Source organism: Stylophora pistillata, chromosome 13, assembly GCF_964205215.1.
Source record: "Stylophora pistillata chromosome 13, jaStyPist1.2, whole genome shotgun sequence".
NCBI classification, from domain to species: domain Eukaryota; kingdom Metazoa; phylum Cnidaria; class Anthozoa; order Scleractinia; family Pocilloporidae; genus Stylophora; species Stylophora pistillata.
In genome coordinates this window covers 11,892,034-11,919,376 of record NC_142531.1, presented here as the reverse complement: position 1 = coordinate 11,919,376, position 27,343 = coordinate 11,892,034, and the positions used below count along the sequence as shown (strand labels likewise).

The 27,343-nt window shown below is 39.3% G+C and overlaps 1 protein-coding gene across 1 annotated transcript; it reads right to left on the bottom strand.

Annotated features, from left to right (window-relative positions):
- Window positions 1–18,090: 18,090 nt before the first annotated feature.
- On the bottom strand, window positions 18,091–24,503 carry LOC111322136 (uncharacterized). Its single transcript, XM_022925193.2, has 4 exons — window positions 24,367–24,503; window positions 22,204–22,770; window positions 20,181–20,387; window positions 18,091–18,773 (listed from the first exon to the last, which is right to left on the bottom strand). Exons 2-4 carry the CDS (start codon window positions 22,768–22,770, stop codon window positions 18,363–18,365), a joined length of 1,185 nt encoding a protein of 394 aa, XP_022780928.1. The 5' UTR covers window positions 24,367–24,503; the 3' UTR covers window positions 18,091–18,362.
- Between the last annotated feature and the right edge of the window lie 2,840 nt (window positions 24,504–27,343).

Sequence of the window (27,343 nt, the reverse complement as noted above, 5' to 3'; positions counted from 1 at the left end):
GGATGTGTCGCTGGGATCCTGGAACCCTTCACCTATACAGCTATTCCAGCTGAATTTCGCTACCCTATACTTAACTAAACTCCCCCACCCCCACCCCCATCGTAGAGTAGCTGTTTTTGCGTCGCAGGTTACATGCTGAGCTCCAGAGCTGAGCTATACCAGACACGCACGTACGCCATTATCAAAAAGAATAAATTGTTTGACTTTCACCAGTATTCAAACCACCCCGCGATTTCCGTCTGAATCCCGATTTTTGACAGTTAATAATATTCAGTACTGTTTTATGATAGCCATCTATTGACACTTTCTTTGCTTTTACTCCCGGGGCTGAGTTGCGTAATTCAACTTGCCGATTTGACTTTTTATATGTTTGAGTGGCAATTCCCGGTTTCCCTAGTCCAGATAAAACAACTAATCAATTTCCTGAAAAATTATACCCTATTCTAGACCTAAAAGCTATGATTTAAATACCCTATCCTAGAGTAAACTGCTTGAAAACCAAACCCTTCACAGCGGCACATACCTATATAGCCCATATATGGGAATACCCCACCCCGCGAATTTTTCCCACAAGAATACGTGATTAGGCTTTGCTCACATTTTGCTTTCGATCGCTTCAAAACTACTTTGTTATGGACCGAAGTAAGAGCAACACTGATGTTGTAAGGGGAACTTCTCTGAATTGGGAGAATGGAGAGCCAAGTCCTACGTGGTTAAGGACTTACCAAAGGGAAGATGAGGAGGAGGCTATGAAGAAGGCAACGAGAGTGTCTCTCGAGGTAATGCGACCCAAAGACTTGTTTACTATACAGACACTAGTGTATATTTGTCATAATCTCAAATGTAAGTCTATCGATGCTTCCGTCCGTTTCTCGCAGCAAGTAAGGCTGGTGTGGATTTCATGTTGTAGTTGCGCTTTTGTACTATGTTAGGATGGGGTAGGTCCCTTAATTTATTGTAGTTGCGCCTTTGTACCATGTTAGGATGGGGTGGGTCCGTTATTGTTGTTGCGCCTCTGTACTATGTTAGGATGGGGTGGATCCGTTATTGTAGTTGCGCCTTTGTACTATGTTAGGATGGGGTGCGTCCCTTATTGTACTTGCGCCTTTGTACTACGTTAGGATGGGGAGTGTCCCGCGTTGTAGTTGCACCATGCTGTGGGTCTAGAACCGGTGTAGGTTATAATTGAATTTTTGTTGTTTTTTAAATTATTCTGACAATCAAGTGATTAAAAGGAGGAATCCAGAAGTTCGGATTTTTCATCTGACGAGACATCTGATTTACTACAGCCAACCCCTGGATTTAATGGTTCCAGCAAATCGCTTCAGGTAATTAAGAATGATTCATGCAAAGGGATCTATCTTCTTTTCTGTGAGTAGTGAAAGGCTTTTCGAAAGAACAGATGTAGAAATATGTTTACACTTCCATACCGCAAAATATTTATCCAGGCTGTATATGATCAAGTGGAGCGTTAGATAAGGGTCATAAATCTTTATAATCGACATCGCCCTTTTCAAGGTTGGTAATCTGTTGGTTGGTTGGTTTGTTTATAAAAGATAGTTTTGAAGTGCCATTACGATTTTCAGAGCTTTGTTAAGTTTGAGTCCTAGAGATGGTAGTGGTGGTTCCGGATTGCTTTTTAGACGTGTCCCCCATCCCCCTTAATGTTAGGGTTTGGATGACCGTCCCCCTTATTGGGTATTGTAAAGGCGCCAACATGGCTGCCACGTTTTCTGGAGCTCTTCGCCTATTTACCATTTTTGGCGTTCTTTTCGTTTTGAATGCTTCCCAAGAATCCTACAATTATCACTCTAGGAGAGCTGAAAGTCCTTGGCTTCTCAAACATATTTTATTCAACTCCACTACTCCTAAATTTAGAGTTCGCCGGCCGGTGGTGTTGTGGGGGCGTCCATGGTCTAACCTTGCTTGCAGTACCGGAGAAATATATCACGCTAGATATCACTATAGATACGGACGTCGAGTCACAACCGGGTCCAGAGACAGACAGGAGTTTCGGAGGAGTTAATAAGAACTATTCGATGTTAATGCGAACCAAGCCAGCGTCTTTGAAATGCTCTGAACTCTTGTCTCTCCGAAACAAAGCTTTCAAGCCATCTCCGGCCGTTCTATCTCAGTTCAAGTCACTCGGCATTCTGAAGTACCGTAGGCAACATAGTGCTCGAATTTCACGATCGACCTCAACCAAGAAAATCCCGGTGATGCAAGGCCGCCGTTTCGTCAAGGCTGAAGGTCGGAGAGTGGATCGGAGTAACTTAATTAACATTCCGCTTGTCAACACAACTGACAAAACATCCACCTCTAAATCAAAGGGTTTCGCTGTCCCAAAACGTTTGTTTACGAACATTTGCGGCTTGTCGAAAACAAAAAGTCGTGTACGAGCACCTGTGGTGCTTGAGGCTGACCTGTGATCTTAGGACATTGATGTGTGTATTGTCAGCGAAGCTCATCTTTTCACTAATATGCCGGACGCCGTGGTGAATATCCCAAATTACAATGTGTTCAGGCGGGACAGAGGTTGGGCAGACTTGGACAAAAGGAAAAAAGGGGGTGTTGCGGTCTATGTGAGAGACAGTCTTAAAGTCTTGGATGTCTATCGGTCCAATTTATATGAGTTTATTGCTTTAACAGTGCTGTTTCCGTCCGATCACATTATGCTAATTTGCGGCCTTTATAATCCTCCCAAGCATAGCTACCAGGATCTCGACTGAATTAATTATATATTATCCATTGTGGACCTTGTTTTGAACAAACACCCAGAAGCGGCTATTGTCTGTGGTGGCGATGTAAATTGTTTGGACATGCAAGAATTTAAGGCTTTGTCTGGCTGGGATTTCATGGTTGATGTTCCCACGCGGGGTAACGCGTGCTTGGATAACTGTATGACCAACCGAGTGGATCTGTTCAGTCAAGCATATCCCATACATATGCTTATTAAGACAGACCATCAAGGCTTTGTTTTACCGGTGGGATTAAAACTTAAACCTGTGCGCCGCAAAGTTCTTGTCCGGGACTGTAGGGAACATCGGAAAAAGTCATTTTATATGGCACTCACTACACTGGACTGGAGTGACGTCCTCAATGCGGTGGACATTAGGGACCTTAAGCAAACCACGACGGCGACGGCAGCGAGGACGGGGAAAAACGAAAGATCTAGTTAGCAGAACAATAGCTCAGCACGTATATTTTAAAACTTAGTACATTTCTTAGCCGTCCTTTGCAAAACAACAACGTGAAATCACCAAACTTTGCGTCGTCTTTGAACCGAAACCGTGATGGCAAATTAATTTAATTTCCAATTTAGAACTCAACGCTACTTTTATACGTTATGTCGAGGTTGAGTTGTGGCGCCGTATGAGATGGTAAATACGTGCAGCCATTTCCGAAATTCTGATGAAAAGTAGAAATTCATTTTTTAATCGACGTCTTCCTTGGCGTTGCCGTCCTAACTGCTTAAGGTCCCTATTATAAACAAGGCGGTCGAGGTGCTTGAGGAAAAGATTCGTGCAATGATGAATAAGTTTATGCCGCAAAAATCTGTACGCATGTCATCGCGTGACCCAGTTTGGATGTCCCCATTAGTCAAGTGTATGCTGAGCACTAAGTTCCGTATATCTTTAAACAACAAGGAACGTCTGTCTGTATTTAATAAGCACATTTCTAAGCTGATAACCGAGAACCGGCTGTCATTGGTAGCGATGAGTGGTGGAAGGGCGTGGACGCCCTATCGCAGCGTCGCAGGTCATCGTTGATAAATTTGGACAAGAACTCTCTAGTTCGTCTGAACGACTACTTTGCCAACCTGTGCTATGATGACACTTACGTTAGACCTATTGATACAATATCCCGGACAGTGTGAAGCCCCCGAAAATATCTGAGCGGTGTGTTTGGAATACCTTAGTTCATGTAAAGAAAATTAAAAGGGTAACGGGACCAGACGACCTCCCGTACTGGATCTGGAAAGACTGTTCTGAGCTACTCACACCAATCGTCACTCACGTTTGGAATCTGTCGCTGTCTACTCATACATGGCCAGACTCCTGGAAGAGGGCAAATGTTAATCCTCTCCCCAAAGTGAACATGCCTATAGAGGACAGACTACCGTGGCATTAATGTTACTTCCGTTATTGCCCGGTTGTTCGAGAAGGTCGTGTATCGTACACAAGCACAGTCAGTCATTGAGAACAACCTGAGCCACACCCAAATTAATTGCATATAGACAGGCGGGTGGTTGCACAAATGCCTTGCTCGCTATCCAGCACCAGACATACAAGTATTTAGATAGTAGTGACTGTAGCGCAGTGCGAATTTTTACCATGGACTTCAGTAAGGCTTTCGGTTTTGTGAACCAAACTATTTTGTCTGCCAAACTGAAACAGCTACCTCTAAATCCGTACATTATCAATTGGTATCATAGTTTCCTCTATGCAAGACAACAACGTGTTGTTAGTTATAATTTTTTAGGACAGTGGAAATCTGTCAATAGAGGAACCACACAAGGTAGTGTAAGCGGACCGTATCTTTTAAATATATTTTTGAATGATTTGGAGATTTTTTTAGTGGTTGCCCTGTACTTTTTAAATATGCCGATGCTTCCACTATTCTTTCGTCTATCACTAGGAATAGTGACCCGTCTGCCGACTTAGTAGGACAGTTCTTAACAGGGTGTAAAGACAATAGAATGGTCTGAAACCCTTGCAAATGTAAAGAGCTGGTTGTTAGAAAGAAAAACCATAATGTACTCTACTCTCCAATTAATAATATTCCCCAATGTAATAGCTTCGTTTTACTAGGAGCAACTTTACAGAGTGACGGAAAATTTAATGAGCATGTAAGAACTAAGCTTGTCAAAGCAAACAAGTGTTTACACGTCCTACGAACATTAGGAAAGGAACATTACTCTCAGGCAGAGATTGATCATCTTTTTATATCCATTGTTTTGCCTAATTTTAGCTATGCACTTTCAGTCTATGGGGCATCTGAGTCCGATCTTACGGTTGTAAAAAATTTTTAAGACCGATGTCATAAACGCCGTTTTATCTCATTTCCAGTTTTTATCAAGAACCTTTTAAACAAACAAGACCGAGACATTTTGAAACTAAAATCAACGGATTGCCACCCTCTGAAAGACATCATTCCTGTCCAAAAGACATATGTACATAATCTTAGGAAAAAAGGCTGCGCACGCCCGAAAATTAATACACAGCGCTTTATGAACACCTTTGTAAATAGGTTGATATTTAAGCTCCATTTATTGTAATGACATACTTTTTAATTCATAATATGTATGTAGATTTCTGTTGTAGTTTTTCCGAATTCATTGTAACATAAGATATGTAGTTTTATCTTATGATGGAATAAAAACTTTATTATTAAAGACTTTATTACTTTATCTCAAGGTCTGGATCCAGCAGGAGGGACCTACTGTTTAACTTCCGTATCCAGAAAAAGTCGAAAGTCCAACCCCTCCCAGAGGGAAAGAAGAACTATCTTCTAAGATATTTTTTTACATAAGGTGTCATATTTTGACCTCCCCAGGCAGACGCTCTTGCCATTGATGACTTAAGTTAACTCACTGGAGCTAATTAAGGTTTATAATTATCTGTTTTTTGTCCCCTTTTTGGAATTTTCCAAATAAGGATTGCAAGAGAAGACGCCGTCGTCAATCTCCTCCTACGTTTAAATCATGTGATGATGAAGATTAGAACCCTGGAAAGCCCTGTTTTCCTCTTGGTAGTTTCAAGTACGATCGGGTAGGTCATGCGTAGGCACAATATGCAGCAACATGTCATTCTTTTCTAGCATGATATTTAGAACAATTTTATTGTCCACTTTTTGGGTAGGTGAGAGGTACCTCATCCACCCCTGTGGAAGTGATAGAGATTCTGGACTCAACCAAGAAAGAAAAGCATGAACCTAAGAAACGGTAAGCTAATACAATGGCACTTCCTTTTCCAAGTAATAATGCGCCGAGTACGTCAAATAACAGTGTGGACAGAGGTTTCTTTCAGTTCAAGAGCCTGACATTCCGCTTGAGCCTGAAGGAAAGAAACCTATGCATTGAGAGTAGCAAGCTATAGAAAAATGAAGAAAATAAGTCGGAAATACATCTACTTTTATGCAGCAATGGTAAAAGTGGAAGAAAGACTAAACGTCTTCGGACTGCCTTAATAATCCCTGTAAGCCAAAACTAAATTCATTTTCGCAACAGGAATCTAATTTATTTGGTTTTGTATCCTACAGAACAGGGACGGCTAGTCCCCCGACATCTTCATCTGATGAAAATGACAATTATAAGGATAACTGGCACTCCACGATTGCAAGGTAAGGATCGTGCATGACAGCTAATAAGTCGCAAAATAAGATTGCTCAACGCAATTAATGGATCTTTATTCAATTTTCCTGAAAAAGTGGAGTTGTGGTCTATATTTCGAAGATTAAGGCCTATGGCGACAAAACTTGAGTAAAATAATGCCTCTCAAAAGTTTATGCGATTCAGAGTTAAAAAATATGCAAATTAGGTCACGTGACCATTAACGACCATTTTGCCCGAAAAAAAATTAAATTAGACATGGCACCATAGCATTTAATCAAAGAAATGGCAACCAATGCCCGGGCCTTGTTGAAGTGTAAATAAACGGAATGTTTTACTAGTACCCAGTCCCCTGATCAAACAATTTTCGAATTTCGTTCTTGTCTAAAAGATTAACTTAAAAGGCCCGGACACAGAAATGATGTACCCACTAGAGTAATGAAATATGGCGGGTCCTGGGACAAAATCGTTAAATTATCGCACATCTACGAGTGCTCAAGAGTCAAGGACATTTTTCGTTAATTTATCGCTCATCTATGTTAATTTACCGTCAAATCAGTTTACTAACGCTCATGAGTCTGAGACATTTTTCGTTCAATTGTTTTGAATTCATGATAATTTGTCACTTTTGTCCTTCACATCAAAAGTTTTTTTCAACTCACGACTCATGAATTGAAAATTTCATTGACAGAAGTGCTGATTAATGATTATTTTTGTTGTTTATAATAAAATATGGACGTTGAAAAATTTAGTAAAAATCTTGAAAAAGAACTAAGTGCTGAACGTTTAAGACAAAATGTTAAGAACACATTACAAGACGTAAGTGATAAACGACAAGATATGCGGTTCGAAAGAGAGGAAATATTTCAACCCATTGTTAGCAGGGTAAAAGAGGTGAAAGAAACAATCGACGATAGACAGGATAAAGTCATTGCGAAATTAACAGAAAATCAAAACGCATTAACCACAGGAATCCAAGCCCTTCAGGTGCAGCCGACATCTGCACTTCCACCACCAGATTTACCACCAAGTCCCAAAGCAAAATTGATTGAGATGCCAGATAGTGATAAAAAATTTAGCGGAGATGAAATAAAAATATTAATTGAATATAACTTAGCTCCACCATCTACCATAAATGAGGAATTAATTCATAAAACGTTGAATTTGAGTGATTTTGATAAAAGTATTGGTAAACAGCTACAAAAATTTTCAAAAAATAAAGAGGAAATAAAGAAAAAATAGAAAAAGGGATAATGATATCAAGCTATTGCAAAAGTACCGAGACGAGATCGTATAAAGTTGTTAAACAAGGGTCAGGAACTTGTTTTTGATGATAGTGATAGTGAGTTCTTTAATGATGATAATGGTTCTAGCGGTTCCAGTGATGAAACCAGTGGTAGTGTTATTCGCCAGTCAAAAGGAAAAGGTAAAAGAAAAAATCACTTTCGCGGTGGACAAATTTATTATACACCTCCAGAGTAGTTGATGGAAAGGTTAACTTTGTTAACAGGAATTCGTCTAGCTGGTAATACAAACACACAACTCCGAAATGAGACTTGGGAAATTATCGACCACTTATTAAAAAATAAAGAAATTTCAAAGAAACAATTGTCAAATTTTTGAATGAAAAACTTTATATGTATAATATAAAATGAAAATACCAATTTTTATTGACTCAAGTGATGGTGTTGTAAATTCAAAAAGCCACGATTTTAAAATTCGCTTTAATCCTGCATTAAATTTGGATAAAAACAAAGACTATGAGATACCTCTTGACTCTTTATCAATGACATACAGTTGGTACAATGTGAGTAGTAGCTACAACAATCAAAAAAAAACGTGGCATACTATAACACTTCCGAATGGCAAATTTTCACATGAAGAATTGAATGCATATGTAAAACGAGAACTCAAATCAAATGGTCATATACCACAAGAACATGATTCAAATAGTCATCCAAAGAAAGGTATCACAATCGAATTTGTTCCATCACTATTCAAAGTATTGATGACCCTGGAAACCAATTTTCAGGTGGACTTGAGACCTGTTGATTTTGCTAACCTTATTGGTTTTAATAAAGCGATCATTACAGCAACCGGATACGGGCAGAACTTACCAGATATAACAAGATCTGTAGACAATATACTCATACACGCTAATATTATATCTAAAAGCGTTGTTTCAGGAGTCGCATCAGATGTATTATACCGATTTAGCGTGGCCAATCTACCATTGTCATATTCATTTCCCATTAAACCCATTAGAGCCATGTTCAATAAAATCAATACGAGCACTATAAGAGATTTTAGAATTTATATCACTGATGGGCTGGGCAGACCTTTGGATCTGAACAACATTCCAATGTCCATGACATTAATTCTAAAAGAATATGATTCAGTAAAGCCTGTTCGAATAGTAGAAGAGTAACTTTTTTGTTTAAAAAAATATCTTTAGTATAAATAAAGATGGGTTTCTCTGACGGTTCACATCAAACACAAACAAGGCACTTACCAGCTAAACCTGAGAAAACAGATAAACAGATAGATAAAATTTATTACAAACAAACAAACAAATGAAATTACAACGGAAATATACAAGGAGAATAGTGAATTATATAAACGGATAAATAAATTAGAAGAAATAACAAAAATATTACTAGAAAGGGTTTTTTATGTTCCAGAGAATCTTGCAGCAAGAGTAGTCCAATAACTTTGAGTTTTTATCAGTGTTTTTTATCACTTGTTTCAAGTGATAAAACAATGAATAATTTTTTATCGAGTATATTTGAAATGCCAGATCAAAGACGTGAAAGAGATGAAAATGGTGAAAGTACCTATTATGACACCTATGAAGGTGCAGGTATATTTGATATTGCGAAAAAAAATAGTAGCAAATGTCACAGGTAAAACAGCGAAGAAGTTAGCAACAAAGGCGGCTGAAAAAGCTTTTGAAAAGGGTGCTGAAGAGGTTGGTAAGAAAATAGGACAAGTAATTGGAGAAAAAAACCATGACAAATTTAGTACTAACAAAGTTAATGAAACTAATGAAAATAAAGGGGATGAAATCGCTAAAATAGTGATGACAATGAACTCGAAGAGCACAGAAAATCAACCTAAAAAACAGTCAAAGACTACAAAGTCAACACCAAAAATCTCTATCTAAACAGTTTGACGAATTGTTAACTTTATAAAAGAATTAAAAAAAGAATATTAAAGAATAACAAAAAATGTCATCGTTTAGAAATTTTCTCAAATACGATTATCAACAAGTGAATTTGAAAACACCGATAGTTATCCCTGGAAATAATGCATATCAAGCCAAAAGCGGCTATAAATTTAGCATTGATAACACTAGTGAGGAGGTACCAATAGATTGGTATAATGCTTATTTTGAGATTGACTTGAAAATTATGAAAATGGACAATCCAACTTACGGTGCAGCTGATGCTGTTACAATTATAAACGGTGGATTTGGAATAATAGAACAGATGAAAGTTAACTTTGATGGAGTTAAAGTCCTTGACTCACAAGACCTAATCATGCTATCAATGTCAAAAATCTCATTAGTTTTTCAAAGGTTTATAGCAAAGAAGTAGGCCCGTCAATGTTTCATTACCCCGATACAGCTACTGGAGCAGTTATTCAAAATATGCTACACTTCAACTTGATGGAGACGCACAGAATATTGCACGAACAGATAACGCTAATTATAATGATGGGTTTACACAAAGGAAGGTACTTCTTGCTGGTGGTGCAACAAATAATATCATTCTTCCATTGAATCGTTTCGGCTTTTTTCAGTCATTCAAAAATCAAATCGCACCAAATGGGAAAGTTGATTTTCAAATACAATTAGAAAGTGATAATAACGTTCTGTTTAGAGCAAGAGCAGCTGCTGGTGGTAGATATATTATCGAAAAATTTGTTTTGTGGGTTCCAAAAATGGAATTCAATCCTGAAGGACGACAAATGTGGCTTGAAAAGTACCTCAAAACTCATGCATGGTCTTACCTTAATGAGAGTATTGTAACCATAACAACTCAACTGCGAAAACACACTTTCAATATTACAAATAGTATCAGAGAACCAAGGCATGTCTTTGTCTGGGTTCTTAATAATGCAAAGATGAATGACCCGACACAAAATATGTTTGTTTTTGATACTTACAACATTCCAGGCCATGCCGCAAGAACGATTACAAGTGCACGGTTGAAGCACGTATTACCTATGGTATTACTCACAAAATGCAATCGACCCAACTAATGAAATGTCAACAGTATGGAGGATGTTGACAGAATACAACAAGGGTTTCAATGATCAACTGTCTGGCCCAACTATAGATCTTAAGTCATTCAAAGATCTGTACGGTATTCTATATTTTGATTTGACAAAACAGGCAGATTCGCTCAAGAATAACTCGACGAGTCTAGAATTATCTTACGATCTTAGTGGTGCGGCTAATGCTCAATATATTGTATATGCAATAATACTTAACGAGGAAGAGATAAGTGTTGATGTGGGAAAAGGAAAGGCTGTCATAAGAACATAAAAAACAACTTTCACCTTTATCAAAACAAAATTTATTATATATGATTCATATATAATAAAACACAATGACAACATCTCATCTACATGGTGTGAAATTATCTGAAAATCAAAAACTGAAATTAGCGAAAGCTCTCGATGAGAGATCACCTTTGAATATTCGCCTCTCGCATGAAAAACTAGATGGACCTGATGAACCGATGTTGAATAAAACTCAGATCAATAGAATTAAAAAAGCTAAAAGTTTGAAAAAAGGTGTTGACATCAAAATCAGTAAAACGCAGATCGGCACAGTTGTTCAAGAAGGTGGGAGTTTGTTTTCATCACTTGTCAGTATGGGTGCAAAACTATTGCCAAAACCAATGAATTTGGTTACAAAAGCTATACCTGCACTAGCAACAGGTGCTACAACAAGTTTGGGAAATTTTGCAATTGATAAAATTCTCGGCTCTGGACAGGTAGGAGGTTTCCTCATTCCAAATCTAAAATTCAAAAACTTATTGATCATAAACATTTATTGACAGTGAAACAGGAAAAAGACATATTGAATGCTCTTCAATTTGGGGGAGATTTAATGATAAAACCGACAGTGAAGCCACGTGGTTATTCTCTCGTAACTTTATTGGCTTCTATCGGTGTTCCACTACTTTTGAACGCTTTGAACGGCAAAGGTCTTCAAAACAGAATAGCTAGCGGTAAAGGTGGTGGTATGCAAAATAGACCGTATTATACCTTATTATCCATCTCTAGCTCCAACAGTACCAACGGTTGGTATGGGTACAAAAGAAAAACAACAAAAAAAGACGGGTAAAGGATTGTTGCTCGGAAAAAAACTCCCCATTCAACGGAATCCCACTTGTCGGCGCAATTTTTTAAACAAACCACAGTTTGAGATTAAACCGATACCAAATTTTGACATTTTGAAGTGGATTAATTACTTAAAGATACCACAATTCAAAGGTGTCATCTCAAGAGTGCACCGAAGGTGGTTATTACATCGCTAATTTAAATGACTCAAATCAATCTGGTTCGCACTGGGTTGTAATAAACATTAAACCAAAAATCATTGAATATTTTGACAGTTTTGGGTTAAATGCTCCACAAGAATTATATTATTTGTCAGACTGTTTGAAAGTGAATATTCGATACAACAGCACACAATATCAAGATCTAATGAGTGTGTTATGTGGACATTATTGTCTGTATTTTGTAAATGAATCATACTAGGGAAAATCATATTATGATGTGGTAAAACCTTTTTCACATACTGATACAAAATATAATGAAAAATTCATAATCAATAATTTCAAAAAATTATAATCAAAATACAAGTAAAATGGGGTTTTCTGATGGTTACCATAATAAATATAAACGGGAACTACATCATCACACCAGGTCCACCAGGTTAACCTGGTCAAGGATTAAAAAAAACTTCTGATGGAAATTTCGACATTGAAAATAAACAACTCAAGAATTTGAAAGAAGCGACTGATCCACAGGATTCTTGTACAAAAGCTTACACTGACAATCACGTTCATACAGATGGGCGACGACCAATGACAGGTGCGCTCAACATGCAAGACAACACAATTATCAATGTAGCTGATCCAACAAACAACAAAGATGTGGTAAATCTACAAAAACTCAATTCTGCATTATCAAGTAAAGTTGATACATCCACTTTTACAACAGAGTTGGGGAAAAAGGCTGACTCAAGTGATTTAAACGATTACTTCAACAAGCGAAATGATAATACAATCGATGGCACTATATCTTTCAACGGTCATCTTCCAAATAGAGACAGACAGATCGTTAATCTTGGTACGCCAATAGCTAATGATAATGCAGCAAAAAAAAAAAAAATGTTTACAATCAAGTTGCCACCAAACCAAATACAGGTCTTGTTGTTTTGCCTGACGGAAGTCAAGCAATTACTCAGCGGTAACCTTGATCTCAATAATTTACAGTCAAACTAAAGATTACAGTAATGAATTGATCATTTGGATATTGAACCCACCAACCCACCAGTCGTTGGCATGGGATAAAATCTGGACTGGACTCGACTCTGGACTGGACTGGACTCTGGACTGGACTGGACTCTGGACTGGACTGGACTCTGGACTCTGGACTCTGGACCCTGGACTCTGGACTCTGGACTCTGGACCCTAGACTCTGGACTCTAATTTTACTTTTACTGTAATCAGTATCGACAAAAATAAGAACAACTATGCGCATCACTATGCGATTAATTGAGTCAATTAATCGACCGTTTTCGTCTTCGAGTGAAACTTCATCAAGATAAACTACAAAATATACAACTTAACACATTACAGGAACTTAGTTTATACTAGACCTTGTCAGTACAGGTCACGCTATTAGTTTGGGTGTGAACAACAAAGCACCCGCAAGTATTTTCGCACAGGATATGATAAAATTCTGTGCTAGAAAGTGGTTTTTGAAGGTGTTTTTGGGGCTCACGGTTTTAACCTTAAATTCAAAACCTTGTAGAAAACTACTTTTTGCGAAAGCGAAACGAGCTATGTGCTCACATGGATATTTCGCAAAAAGTAGTTTTTAAAACCGTGAGCCCCACCGTTTTTAAAACCGTGAGCCCCAAAAACACCTTCAAAAACCACTTTCTACCACAGAATTTTATCATATCCTGTGCGAAAATACTTGCGGGTGTTTTTTTTGTTCGCACCCAAACTAATAACGTGACATGTACTGACAAGGTCTAGTATAAAATAAGTTCCTGTAATGTATTAAGTAGTTTATTTTGTACTTGAATTGACTCACTTAATGGCATAGTGAGATAGAATAAATATATGAAGTTCATATATTTATTCTATCTCACTATGATTAATGGCATAGTGATGCGCATAGTTGTTCGTAATTTTTTCGATACTTATTACAGTAAAAGTAAAATTAGAGTCCAGAGTCCGGGGTCCAGAGTTCAGAGTCCAGGGTCCAGAGTCCAGTCCAGTCCAGAGTCCAGTCCAGTCCAGAGTCCAGTCCAGAGTCCAGTCCAGAGTCCAGTCCAGAGTCCAGTCCAGAGTCCAGTCCAGTCCAGAGTCCAGTCCAGAGTCCAGTCCAGAGTCCAGTCCAGAGTCCAGTCCAGAGTCCAGAGTCCAGAGTCCAGAGTCCAGTCCTGGTTTTAACCTATGCCAGGAACAGAAGAAAGGGACCATGGGAACATAGGCTGCCAAAAAAAGAAAAAAAAAAAAAAACAAAGAAAGAAAGGGACCCTCGACATAAAATAAGGGACTCTCGCTTTAATACCCTCGACCTCGACATAAGACCCTCGACCCTCCATGGCTCGACCAAAAGTTAGACTCATTTTCTTACTTTTTGGCCGGAAGAGCGCGGAATTATTTTGCAGAACAATTTCCGGTACTCGAGCCCACGAAACCCCCCGCTGTAATATTTCAACCATGTTGTTGTTCTATGCGGACAAAAATACTTGTGTATGGATATATATTAGACTTGTTTTGTAAAGTATACGACTTGTTGCCAAAACATAAAACTTGTTTTGGAAAATATACGATTTGTTGCGAAAATATGAGACTTGTTTTGTAAAATAGATGACTTGTTGCGAAAATATGGCTTGTTTTGTAAAATATACGACTTCTTGGGAAAATATAAAACTTGTTTTGTAAAATATACAAATATAATACTTTAACAGCGCCAGCGATTTGAGTTTTCAGCGGTAAGTGAAACACAGCCCACTGCTCCTCAAGCCTCAAAAAAGATGGCGAATGAGTTAGGAGTGTTACGAGGATCGAATTATTTTCACTGAATCTGTCACGCAATCCCAGACTTTTCTAGAATTATCTATAATCTGTAATTGAAGTTGAAGTTGAAGTTGAAGTTCATTTATTTGTTTTAGCAGGTTGATTAATTTGGCAGCTGTAATAGCTGATGTGGACCTGCTGTCCTAACCCACCCATCCCACCCCAGGGGAGGACATCCATCACACATTAATCTCGTGTGTGGGAAATTAACGTCTCCTGCCCCAACCCTGCAGGAGACGGGACCTCCATTTATTTCGTCCCTATCCGAGAAGACTAGAATATCTAACCATTTCTTGATGTTATAGAAAGGTAGCAAATTCTTCTCAATTATTTTAAGACCTTGAGTGTTGGTCCGGCCGGGGCTCGAACCCTCGACCTCCCGCACTACAGTCCAGCGCTCTATCCATTGAGCTAACCGGGAGGCGGTTATATTCCAGAAACTTCTTTCATGTGACTCAGCAGTTTCCAAAAATAGTACAACTTGTAATACGCTATAAATAGTAATAGAACATTCTAGATAACTAAAGTAAATGTATAAAAGCTGGCTTGTGAGAAGTACAGAAGAGATTTGCCCGAGGGCTTACCCTCGTGGCTTGCTGACTGAACTTGTGGGAGCTATGATGTGACGAGGCTATGACCTTTTGACCTTGCGATATCCGGAGAGAAGAAAGAGATGAAAAAGACGATAGTCGAGAGAGGAAGAAGATAGAGAATACAGAGTTTACTATGGAGTCCTCCGGAAGAATTTGTGTACACGGAAAGAAAGCTATGAATCAAGAAAGCCAAGCGTTGTGGTCTTCAGTCGGCGGATGTTGGAATTGGAAGTTGATCAAGACGACGAACACTTACACGGCATGAAGGATTGTAAGCCTGCTTTATGAACTGCTTAACTTAATCTCTAACCTAAGTAGATTAAACAGTGTAAAACTAATTAAATAATAGTTGAAATGGGTAACTGCTTGTTGTTACATTTTTGTTGCGTGCCATATATCGTACTCGGGAGTCTATTTCATATATGCTTTGTTAGCGGACATTTGTTGGTCATTCGTGCACGTAACAGGAGCTTTTCTTTGAGTGTTAGAACTTGGAAAACAAATTTGCGAGGACGTTAGACGAAACTTGTTTGCGGCAGATAAAGAAGCAGCTGAAAAACTGAGGAATAACTCTGTTAAACTTATCATCGCACTCGTAATAGCAAGGAGACAACTACCAAAAGAAATCAGCATGCGCCCTGATACAAAGCAGCTGACCACAGACAGTGGGCGCCTTTAAAGTATTATTTTACACCGCGAACAAGTCTTGTCTGCAACAAGTCTTATTTTACAAAACAAGTCTTATATTTTCCCAACGAGTGGCATATTTTAGAAAACAAGTCTTATATTTCCGCAACGAGTCTTGTATTTTACAAAACAAGTTTATGATTCCGCAACAAGTCGTATATTTTACAAAACAAGTTTTATATTTTCGCAACAAGTCGTATATTTTCCAAAGTAAGTCTTATATATCCATACACAAGTATTTTTGTCCGCTTCGACGCGCCATATTGTTCATATGGTCCAGCCATGTCAGCCTTGAGTGGAGTCATAAAAGTGATGGTGAATTTTTTCCGAAAAGGCGAAGAAGTCGCAATCGAACGCCACCGTAGCCGGATTCCGGTCGACAAAGATAAACATACAAGAGTATTCGAATTTAAAAAACATCTAACAGAATTTTTGGGATTGAAGGAGCAAGCTCTCCAGTTTGGAATTGGTGGTTTCTCGCTGAAGCTCTTTCGCCTGGAAAAATCGTCCACGGGCAAATGTGAGAACCTTGATATAGTAACAGATGGGCAGTGGCAGCTACAACTGCCAAATTTAATATCTGATGAAGGCAGCAGTGAGCTCAACAGTAAGTCGTAGAACGCTCTTATTAGTCTGAATAGTTTTAAAACATGTCCAGCGGAGTGTGATGGTTACATCACTGTAGTAGTTCTGTAGTTAAGTTGTAACATTAAATATTTATGTTGTTCCCTACTCGTTCTATTTTTTTCCATTTGCTGTTTTTCGTGAAAAGAAATTTGTGTCTCAGAAACGAGCTAACTAATAAAAAAAATATCCCTTAGAAATAATAATGGTCAGTAAAGTGGTTTAAATGTAAGCTTCCGTCTGTATTTCTGTGTACCGAATAACGCACCTTAACAGCAATAACTGTTTAGCCTGCAAATCGTTGTATTTGACTTGGGTTCTTAAAATACAAAAATTTTGTAGGTTGACAATCTGCTGCTTGTCGCATTTATAATTTAAAGCAAATAATGCCATATTCTATTGATTACTGCGGCTTCAGGTTAACAGTCACGCTAGTGACACCGGGCAGATTGAAGTTGAGAATTTATCAAAATAAAAAATGTGCAGATATAAACAGCTAAAAATAAATCTTTTGGATAACCTGGCGTCAAACTACTCAGTTTTCTCTAGAATTTATGAAAGGAAAATTTCGTAAATCTTACATGTCCAACCACTGTTTGGAATCACCTTCGGTGATGTGTGGTGTGTTATATCGAAATGAGCCATTAACTTTTGCAGCTTCTTGTCTCTGTGGGTTAAGGAATAGATTTAGAGATAACGCTTAGCGTCACCTGAGCCTGCTAAGATCTGCTAACGGGAGTACTTCAAACAGGCCCTATTTCACATTTTAGTGCACATCATCCAAGAAGTTACAAACCGGACCGCTCAACCCGACGTGCTGCTTAAGGCGCCTGATGCAGGTGATACATGCACGAGCAAGGAGAAGTTGATGAACGCTTCCGAAAAGAAAGGCGACTAGTGGGAAGTGAGGAGAAAACGTAAATCACGAGAAGAAGCGAGAGAGGATGAAATTTTGGAAAATAGGAGTACGATTGAAGGAGGTGACATAAAGGAGGGTGTGACAAAGGGCGAAAAATACTACCGACTACAGACAAAGATCGAAAATTTTAACCAACTACCAACAAAGCGACTGAATTTTAACCGAAAACCGACACGTGGACCCCCCCATTCAGACCCTCAATCATACGTGAAATCAGGGCCTTGTTAAATTATACGTTTCAATGCCTTTAATACATCAAGTTTGCTAAAAGCAGGTAATCAAGGCAGATAATTTACACTTTAATCTCAGGGGTTAAGATTTACATAGTCAACCAGATTTGAAAAAAAAAAAAAAAAAAAAAAGAGAAAAAGGGGACAACTGAACAAATATTGAAAATTGAAACTACTAGGGGATCGTTTCTTATCGGAGACTATACTCTAAGCCATAGATCCCCATAGATTCCTTGGTGGTTCAACTTGTAGAACACGTCAGGCAGACCAGAGGGACTAGAGGAATACGTACCAAGAATAAGTCGGGTTCTAAACCCTGGGCGACCACCTTAGGCAAAATACCGAACACATGCAGTCTCTCCCAACTGTCCTCCGTACTTCGATGGGCATTTATTTTGTTTACTTTTGTTTACAAAGCCTTATTTTGTTTACTTTTACACAAGTGACTGAACAATGACTCGTGATCACCTCTCATATTGACAACACCTGAACAAAATCAATGGACCTTGCAGCACTTATGGGAGAGACTGAAGGATATACTAAAGGCATAGGTTGGAATGTCGATGTGATCATGCGCAGCTAGCCCTCAAGGACATAATTGTTTATTTACATACGTCTCACAGTTCCGACGACTTGAGCAATTTATTCGCCCGTTAAGTAGGCCAGAATTAGCCGGTCTCCTTTAAAGCTCAGTCGACCATGTTGAACAGCAAGGTTGTCCAGCACCAGTACATCTCTCTTCCGCCATGGGAATCCCACAGCATTTTGCCAGCCTGTCGCCCGGATATGCTCAATCACTTCCGGGTCAATCTCAGTTCCGTCGCCATAAAGTGTGTGAGTTGGATACATATGGTTGGGAAGAGACACACCCTCAAACATGGGTGATTCCTTGTAGTAAGTGTTGTGATGAACGTTTGGTTGTGTGAACCAAATTTTGAGGCCTGTGACTGGATGAGTCGACAGTGGTGGGAGCACATACCAATAATACAGGTTCCCAGTGCCTGCCTCCCATTCGTAATTAAACCTTTCCCTTTTCAAGTATTCTTCCACTTTCTATCATTAAGAAAACAACAACAACAAAAAAAACAAACAAACAAAAACAAAAACAAAGACACATTCAGTAGGAAATAACCAGTTATTATTTATAGTCTAAGGGGGGTCCGAAGGATTATAGGGGGAATCACATGACTTTCAGAGGGAACAGAGGGATATCATTCGTCGCATATGAAATATAAAGAGGAGACTATAAAGACTGTCAGTGAGGATAGAATAGTGATGATAGCATACTACAGAGCCTTAAGGGAGCTCGTGTAAATTGTATTGTAATAATTTTTTGGATATATACAAAGTTGAAATGGTAAATTGCCCACCGTAACGATTACAAAAGCTGACGTTTCGAGCGTTAGCCCTTCGTCGGAGGGAATTGAGGAATTGTGGGTTGTGTGTGCTTTAAAGGCAGGAAATGGAGCTACGTTATTGGTGGGAACATGGCAACGAGAAAAACACGAATAAATTAGTGGAATGAAAAGCGTTCGTTGATCCCTGTGGGATTTCGACTGCCAGTTTGAAAGATGAGCTTTTGTTCAAACCGGCAGTCTAAATCCCACAGGGATCAACGAACGCTTTTCGTTCCACTAATTTATTCGTGTTTTTCTCGTTGCCATGTTCCCACCAATAACGTAGCTCCATTTTCTGCCTTTAAAAGCACACACAACCCACAATTCCTCTATTCACTCCGACGAAGGGCTAACGCTCGTAACGTCAGCTTCGTTACGGTGGCCAATTTACCATTTCAACTTGGTTGATATATCCAAATTATTTCGTTACCCCCACCGACGCAACCCCAAACAGTTTCTTTAGAAACTATCAGCCTTTATTAAATTGTATTGCGACTCAGACCGAGCGCAGCGAGTTCCGTGCCTCATGATCGAGGGCCAAATATTTTCCCCTCCAGCCCGACCGAACTCAGTTAATAAGCCCGTTATCAACCTAAATAGGTCGCGATAGAAGAGCACACGCAGCCACATGAGCACAAAAAATTATGCAATTAAAACTTTTCCTTTGTTTTTCCGAAAAGAAACTCCCAATTCCTTGAAGAACGCGACTCTTTTTTTCTCATATCTGTTTTCTTTTAAGTTTTTGCAACAAAGCAACGTAGGGGCATCTGGGCTTTATCCGGAAAGGCTCACGTCAACCCGTTCGGCCCTGCACACGTCAGCTTTTACTATGGGACTGCGCGAGCGGGACCGGATGGGTCATATGATAATACCCACTTATTGGCTGACAGGGAGGGCGGAACAGGAAAATACTTGGCACGATCGAGGTCATGACGCACGGACCTCGTTATCTAGTCATGTAGTCATGTAATGCTACAATAACCAGGATAAGATCCGATAAAATTAGCCACTGGGCTAGTGTTCATTCTTAACTCTTTACTCTAGAGAAAAACATGGCACATACCTTTGGGTCTTTGGTCATAAACGACTGTTGCCAAGAAGCATAGGGATCATGTTTCTCGTCCGCCAGGTATCGCGTGTAGCGTATTTGTCTTTCTTCCAGAATCCTAACCACCTCCGGATCAAGCTGATCGTATACCTCACCATTTCTGACCAGCGGAGTTATCCCTCCCCATTCTTCGTTGGGCTCAGTAAGACAAAAGAATATAACCTATTAAAAAGAGTATATTTCATTATAAAATTACAACATGAAGGGGAAGGCTAACCTCTCAAAATGTGTTCAATTTTTTTTTTGCCTGAACGTTATGAGTTAATCATTAACAAAGGACTTAAGAGTGGGCGGATCAATGCTAGTATCTGGTCGGCATGAGCAACTGCGGACCTACCCCTAACCCAACATTGACTTGACTGTTGTTGGGTTAGGGCGAGTGTGCAGTTGCTCAGATACTGACATTGATGCGAGTTGTTTATGCCGAGTGTAAGATCTTGTCTTGGAGTCACGTGACGTAATGGTCAAGTGGAAACGTTTGGGACCAATCCCTGGGCCGAAATTATGAATGAATGAATTTCTTATTTATATTGCGCCTTTTCCATATAATTTTCAAAGGCGTAGTACCCCCCATCAATTTGATAGACACTACACAAAGATAGACCACAACACCGGGTACTACGTGCCCTACTCTTTTCGAACAGTGTGTGGGTTCTTTAACGTCCCACAAATTCTTTTATCACATACAAGGGCTTGTGAGACGGGACCTCCATTTATCGTCCCTATCCGAGAAGACTAGAAAGTCTAACCATTTGCAGATATTATTACAAAGGCAGCACTTTCTTCCCAGTTATTTAAAGACCCTGAGTGTTGGTCCGGCCGGATTTGAACTCACGACCTCCCGCACAACACTCCGGCGCTCTACCAATTGGGCTAACCGGGAGGCGGTTATCCTGTTTTGTTATTGGTGCCAAAGCATTCACTGCGTGTTTTTCCATGCAAAGGTATATATATCTTATTAGGCGTTTTGTTGTGTAGTATCGCTGAGTATTTTACGAGTTGTGCTGTATTTTGTCGAGCCCGTAAGGCGAGTCAAAATACAAATAACGAGCAAAAATACTCAGCGATAATACACAACAAAACGTCTAATAAGTTATTATCCAACACGCCAAACTGTTATTTCAGTGTGGGCGAATTTCGCGGATATTTATTTACGGGGAGTGTGTGACAGAAGTATGCGAAGCAGAACGGAATTGGCGAGTTGTCGTGTTGCTGTTTCTATTTTCTTCAATAAATGAAGAAATATCCTGGTCGTCTAGCTGTTTTTATTCGTTCGATTCATCTAATAAACTTGGATGTATATTTGCCAGCCATTCTGACTCTTCGTCGTCCGAAATATGATTCAAATTGTCCACCATTTTTTTTCGTAAGTACAATCCAATTCTTCGCTTGCGCGATGCCAAAAAACCTGTTTAACCGGTACTCTAGAGTACAAATACCGCGTGATATTTGTACTCGTCTATGGCGTTATTTGTGTTCTACGAAGTGTAGTTGGATAATAAGATTGAGTACTTGCGGCTTGTAATTGAAACGCTGTTGGGAAACCTGTAACATATTAGTATCCCGTAATAGGCTCTGGCCACTTGTCTCGCTTGCAGAGAACAGCCATTACTTATCGCCTGGGTGGGAAGCCGGATAATTTCTTTTTTGGAGGGGGAATCGCATGCCAACTAACTGCCAATGAGAGAGGGGGTGATCATATAAATCTTGCAGAGGCTTATGAGCAGAATAGGTGAATTGTATCGTGTCAAAACCAGAATCGTCCAACCCCACCCTCTCCTCCCTCCTTCCCAGGAGATGATTATAAACTATGATCGGTCCCTTAATGATATTTGACACGCCTAAAGTACTCTTTATACGCTTTCTATAAGTAAGGACTGGTATGTTTGTTGACCAGCACAAACTGTTTGTATTGATTTGCGAACTTTAAGTCTAAGTCTGAAGTCTAAGTATCTAAACGTGAGTCGAAACACTTCACCTTCTTGGGATGAACCGGTGAACAAGCCATCTCATTGTGAAGCTCGATATTAAAATCCGGGGGATCACTGGTGGATAAATACACTTCCGTTTCACCTTCTGCCAGGTATCTGTTTCCGGTGCCACCTTCGTAATTCGTTGGTTTGTAGCCGAGGCTAGCTGCAAACTTGGCAAAATCTCCGGCCTCAAACAGGGGCAGATTGCGAAACAAGACAGCGTTGTATTTTGGAAGAACTTTATCGAGTTGTTCGCGGCAAAGCTGACCCCATTTATCAAGGGTTAGGTGATCAACAGATTCGGCGCCTAAAGCAAATGGGAATCCTTCTTTTGCGGATGATAGGAATTCCGGGAGGCCCTTCCCAGCAGATCCAGGCAGGTATCTCCTGCCAGCAATTCGATGTTTAAATCGCAATGCTAAATCCTTGTGGGATAAGGGGGTGAAGAACGACTGATTTTCCGCAACTTTAGGCTTTGAGGAAAAGGACATTGTTAGCTTAATCGCACACAAAATGGATCGTGTTCCCTGGTGGACGGGATTCCTCATGAAAACAGACTTTGAAGTAAACATCTGCAAAATAATTGATTGATATTAAGGACAACTTGGTGGATTGTTGTTCAGATTATGCTAATTTGACTTCTTTGGATCGGAGCTTTATATTTTATGATATTATGTTAATTCACTTCTGTACTTTGCATTCGAAGAGCAGTTTTGTCAGCGCTTAGCACTCGCTTAACTGTCACACCACGTTTACGCCTGGACAGTCCGGCCAATTATAGAAATGTTTGGAGACGAGCAAAGAAAAATGGGACTGGTACGAGAAGTGAAATCTTTCATTAATCCTCAAGCTAAACATTAAAAAATGAAAACAAAACAGTACAAAAATCAAAAACACCTAAAACAAACTGAAATACTCCATCTGGGATACAATATGTAGATCACAATTAAGTTTATTGCAGATGGTTCGATCAAATCTTTCTCCCTATGATTGGCTAAGAGGCGGGAGACACTGTCTCAAAGGTTAAACGTCATAGTTGAGAAGACATTCTGTTACGATAAAATCAAACTATCGGTAGTGATCTTGTGGCAAAGACGCCTGATATCAACTCTAATTTTGGCGAAAGTATTCGATTTGGCGCCCTTGGGATGAATTTGACCGCACTGTCTGATTTCCGGTGTTTGCAGCGGATCACACCTGAGATGAAAAAACCGAAAAATTGCTGCAGTGTAAAGAAGTCAAGTTCATTTCGTTTGAAGAACCAATGACTAAAATATAAACTCGCGTCCTCATCAGCGGTGCCATCCTTATCAGCGTTGTATTTGATAAAAACAAACATAATATTTTCATTTGCCAAGTATTGGCGCAAGTTGTGCCTTTCTATCGTTACTTTATTCAAAAACGTATGCTGAGTCATACTGGGGTATCATTTCACTCTGCTCAGACCCTCCTCCTATTATAGATACTGTGTTCTCATTCAGTAACTGTACCATAGTTCATATTGAATTGGGAGTTTGTCCTTAATGCCTCGTTGTAGGGTTATATGCGCCTCACATTAGTAACGCGTAGAACAATTATCCAAGTATTAATTTCATTGATATTAACTTGATTTTCGCGTCACTAGCTCTCTTGCTATAACCATTTACTCGAAGAGAAACGATTTTATCACCCCGCATAATTTGAGCATTTACTTTCAGAGCAGTAGGACATTCCATTCGCTTATTCCAAAGATGCTGACAAAAGCGGACCTTGTTAGAACATAAAATACAAATATTAAACAGAGGAAGCTAAGAGAGGTTTTGCTCGATTCAAAGTTATAAAAACAGTTGATTCACAGAATGTCTTAGCGAGATCGAATTTTCAGCTCTACGTTTGCCAATGACTGCATCAAAGTTTCATTAAACTGTCCGGCCATTCGTTGTGAGCACTGTTGAAACGCTCAGCCCCTCAACACTCGAGTATCAACGTAAGTGAATCGCATGAAATCAGCTTTTGATAAGTTTGTATAATTGTAGTGGTGTCCTTTAAGCGTAAGAGTTGAGAGTGCATGAGACGTAATCTAGTTAACAAACACAAACGCAATTTCAAGTATGGATAAAAGTTTTCCTAATCATCGATGAGAACAAAAGTGGTTGAAAAGAATGCAATTTACATAAAGATTTTCCCACCTTATTCCCCTCAAAAGAGCTGTCAACAATTCGGTAAGATTCAACTTTGAAAAAGTCTTCGCATTGAAGCGATTCGCAGGCCAGTTGATGTCTCGGCTTCTACAACGTATTGATATCTGAGGTGTGCCCTGCTTAAGTACAAATATCTTCACATTATACTTAATGATATTAGACTCAGCGCATTTTTTTTTGATTGGCATAACCGATCGTCAAAATACACTTTTTATGACGATGTTACCCCCCGGAAATGCAGACCATGCTCGGAGAATCGGTTATTTATTTTCCTTTCATCAGTGCAGGCCGCAAATCGCTCTGATCCTTTCTCAGAGCATATCAGAAATGAACGAATATAGGCTTGCTCTAAGCCATTTCCGGCTGGCTTTTTAACACCAATATCAAACCTTCTCTTTGTCACTTATTGAGTTAAATTCAAATGAACTATTTCAGATATAGGCTCAAAGGGTCTTTTATTTTGCTTGCGACCGGAGTTTCCAAAATATTTTGGACGTAATAATGACACTTCTTTCTTCGTGAACACTTAATGAACTCAAAACGATACCTTGGGGAAAACAAATTTGGATTTGGAGTTTTCGACTTCGTTGAAAAGGCACGCAAGAGTTATATTTCTTGAAAAACATTTTCTACAATCTCTCTCATACAGTTCAATTCAATGTAGGTGTTAATGGACTTTTCGTGGTGCGTATGACACAGCAACTGAATTAGTTTCTTTTTCACAGTCGACTGGTAAATATGCTAAATATCATAAAACACCAGTGGCATTTCCGAGGCCAGTAACGACCAACATCTCATATCGCTTACGGCATCCGATCTATATAATTTAGTTTGTTAAAATAGCCAAACTCTTCTCACAAAGATAGAGGAGTACCGCATGTTGCAATCGTGTGCTCCATGTCAAACTCTCCCTGACCGCTAATGGGAAGGTGTGAGATTTTTCGAGATGTTTCTTAAGGTTACTTCCCACCTTCAGAGGCCGAAAATAATCTTTTTTTCTTTTATTGGACTAGATTTAAGTTCGATATTTTACCTAAAGTTTACAAATAGAAAAAATTTAAAATAGTAAAAAGCGTCTGACTTATTTAGGAAAACGTATCTTCAAATAAAATGGAATCCCGATTTCTCGAACCTCCAGGGGAAACGCAAATTGGTTCGAGAAATCGGGGGTGAAATTACAAGTGAAGCAAATCCAAGGTAAACAAGGTTTGGTTCGAGAAATGCAGACCATTTCGGTTCGGGAAACCGAGGGTTCGAAAAATCGGGATTCCACTGTAAAAGTTAATAAATCAGGAGGATGTCATAATGGGCGAACCCCCGGGGGGAATATTCGCACATTGCGCACCTGACAAAATTCACAGAAATCAAAATTAGAGAGGAGTCCCTGGGCAAAGAAAAAGGCACCATTTTGTCAGAAAAAAGTACCGGCCTTTACACAAAACTTAGGTGATCGCCTCGAATAGTATGAAATCCTGAATAAACCTACCCGAGTGAATTCATTTTCAGCGATAAGGGTCTTACTTAAGCTGTCTGTCGATTCCCTGTTTTGCTTTTCAGCAGTTTCTCCAGCTTTACCTTTTTTGCCTCGGGTTTTTTCTTTGCCAGTCTTGCCCATTACTCAACGTTCAACAGAGCGAGATAAAAAACCTGATTGTTACGTGTACTTTTTCCGGGAAAATCTTGATGGATTGTCATTGACGCCAGGAGGTCCCGTCTTTCCATCGGTTCGCGGTTTCAGGAGGCGAGATAATCTCTTGGTGTGGCGCTAGTTTCTTACAAACCTTTGGGTTAGGTGGAAAATGAGGAGTGTGTAAAGTGAGGAGTGCGGATTGTGGAAAGTGCGGAGTGTGAAAAATGAGGAGTGTGGAAAATGGGTAGTGTGGAAAATGCTGAGCGTGGAAAATGAGGAGTGTAGATATAAATTTGTTTTCTTATCAAAAGTTTTCCTACACACCGCCGTCGCGACTGCTTAAGAGCGACCATCCCGAAATATCGCCTGGAGGTGTTCAATATGAAAACATCGAAAATCCGTAAACTTTGCCAGAATATAGGTTTAGAAAAAATACTTTGAGTTCCATTACGTTTTTATTTTACGTGAACGACGGCAAAATCGATTTGGTGCTTTCACGTCAGCTTCAAGAGGTCCGGACAACACATTACTTAAACGTCGAAAAATCAACAATGCCCACATAGAAAATACAACAGGCCCTTTGAGGGGGCAAAAAATTGTTCCTAATCTGAGTAAAGTGCTAATTTTGATCCACAGTTGTCGCTTTCGCTGCTCAGGTTACCTCAGATATTTAACAATTATTCCACGAGCGCGCGTTGGATATGAGATGATAGATAGCCAACGAGGCGCTACGCGCCTCGTTGGCTATAATCATCTCATATCCAACAAGCGCGAGTGGAATAATTGTTTTATTAAAAACGCTCCCAAGAAATGATTATTTTGTAAGAAGAAACTGGATTTTTTAGCTCCCTTTTGATTTTAAGCTAGCGCGTACGCTTACCATATTTGTAGATTATGGTATATTGGCTGATATACCATAATGGCTAAGCCAATAAAAAGTCTTGAATTGTATTATCCAATGATCCAGTTTTTAATAAAAACTTTTAGCCTTTATTTTCGGAACAAAACAAGCCGAACTGGCAAAATCGTCTTGTTCGAAGCGGCCGAGGACGGATACAATTTGAAAGTGGTAAGAAACCATTAAGTCCGATATGTTTGCCGTATTTACACTTTAATTTGAGGAACCACTAGTCCTAGGCCTCGATGGCAAGGGCACGCGTCTTTATCACAAACACTAGCACTCTTTCTTTTTATTATCCAACTGGGCTTCGTAGAGTACAAATAACGCCCAAAACGACTACGAATATCTCGCGGTATTTAGAGTATGAATTCGGCGCACTTATTTCAAATGATATAAAATGTCCAGTCATTACCTAAAAATTCTACAAAACTTCG

Coding starts and splice junctions, on each gene's coding strand:
- LOC111322136 (XM_022925193.2), bottom strand. CDS start 22,770: ATGTTTACTTCAAAGTCTGTTTTCATGAGGAATCCCGTCCACCAGGGA. Junction 20,388..22,203: donor CACCGGTTCATCCCAAGAAG/GTGAAGTGTTTC, acceptor TCTTTTTAATAG/GTTATATTCTTTTGTCTTAC. Junction 18,774..20,180: donor TTATGACCAAAGACCCAAAG/GTATGTGCCATG, acceptor TCTTAATGATAG/AAAGTGGAAGAATACTTGAA.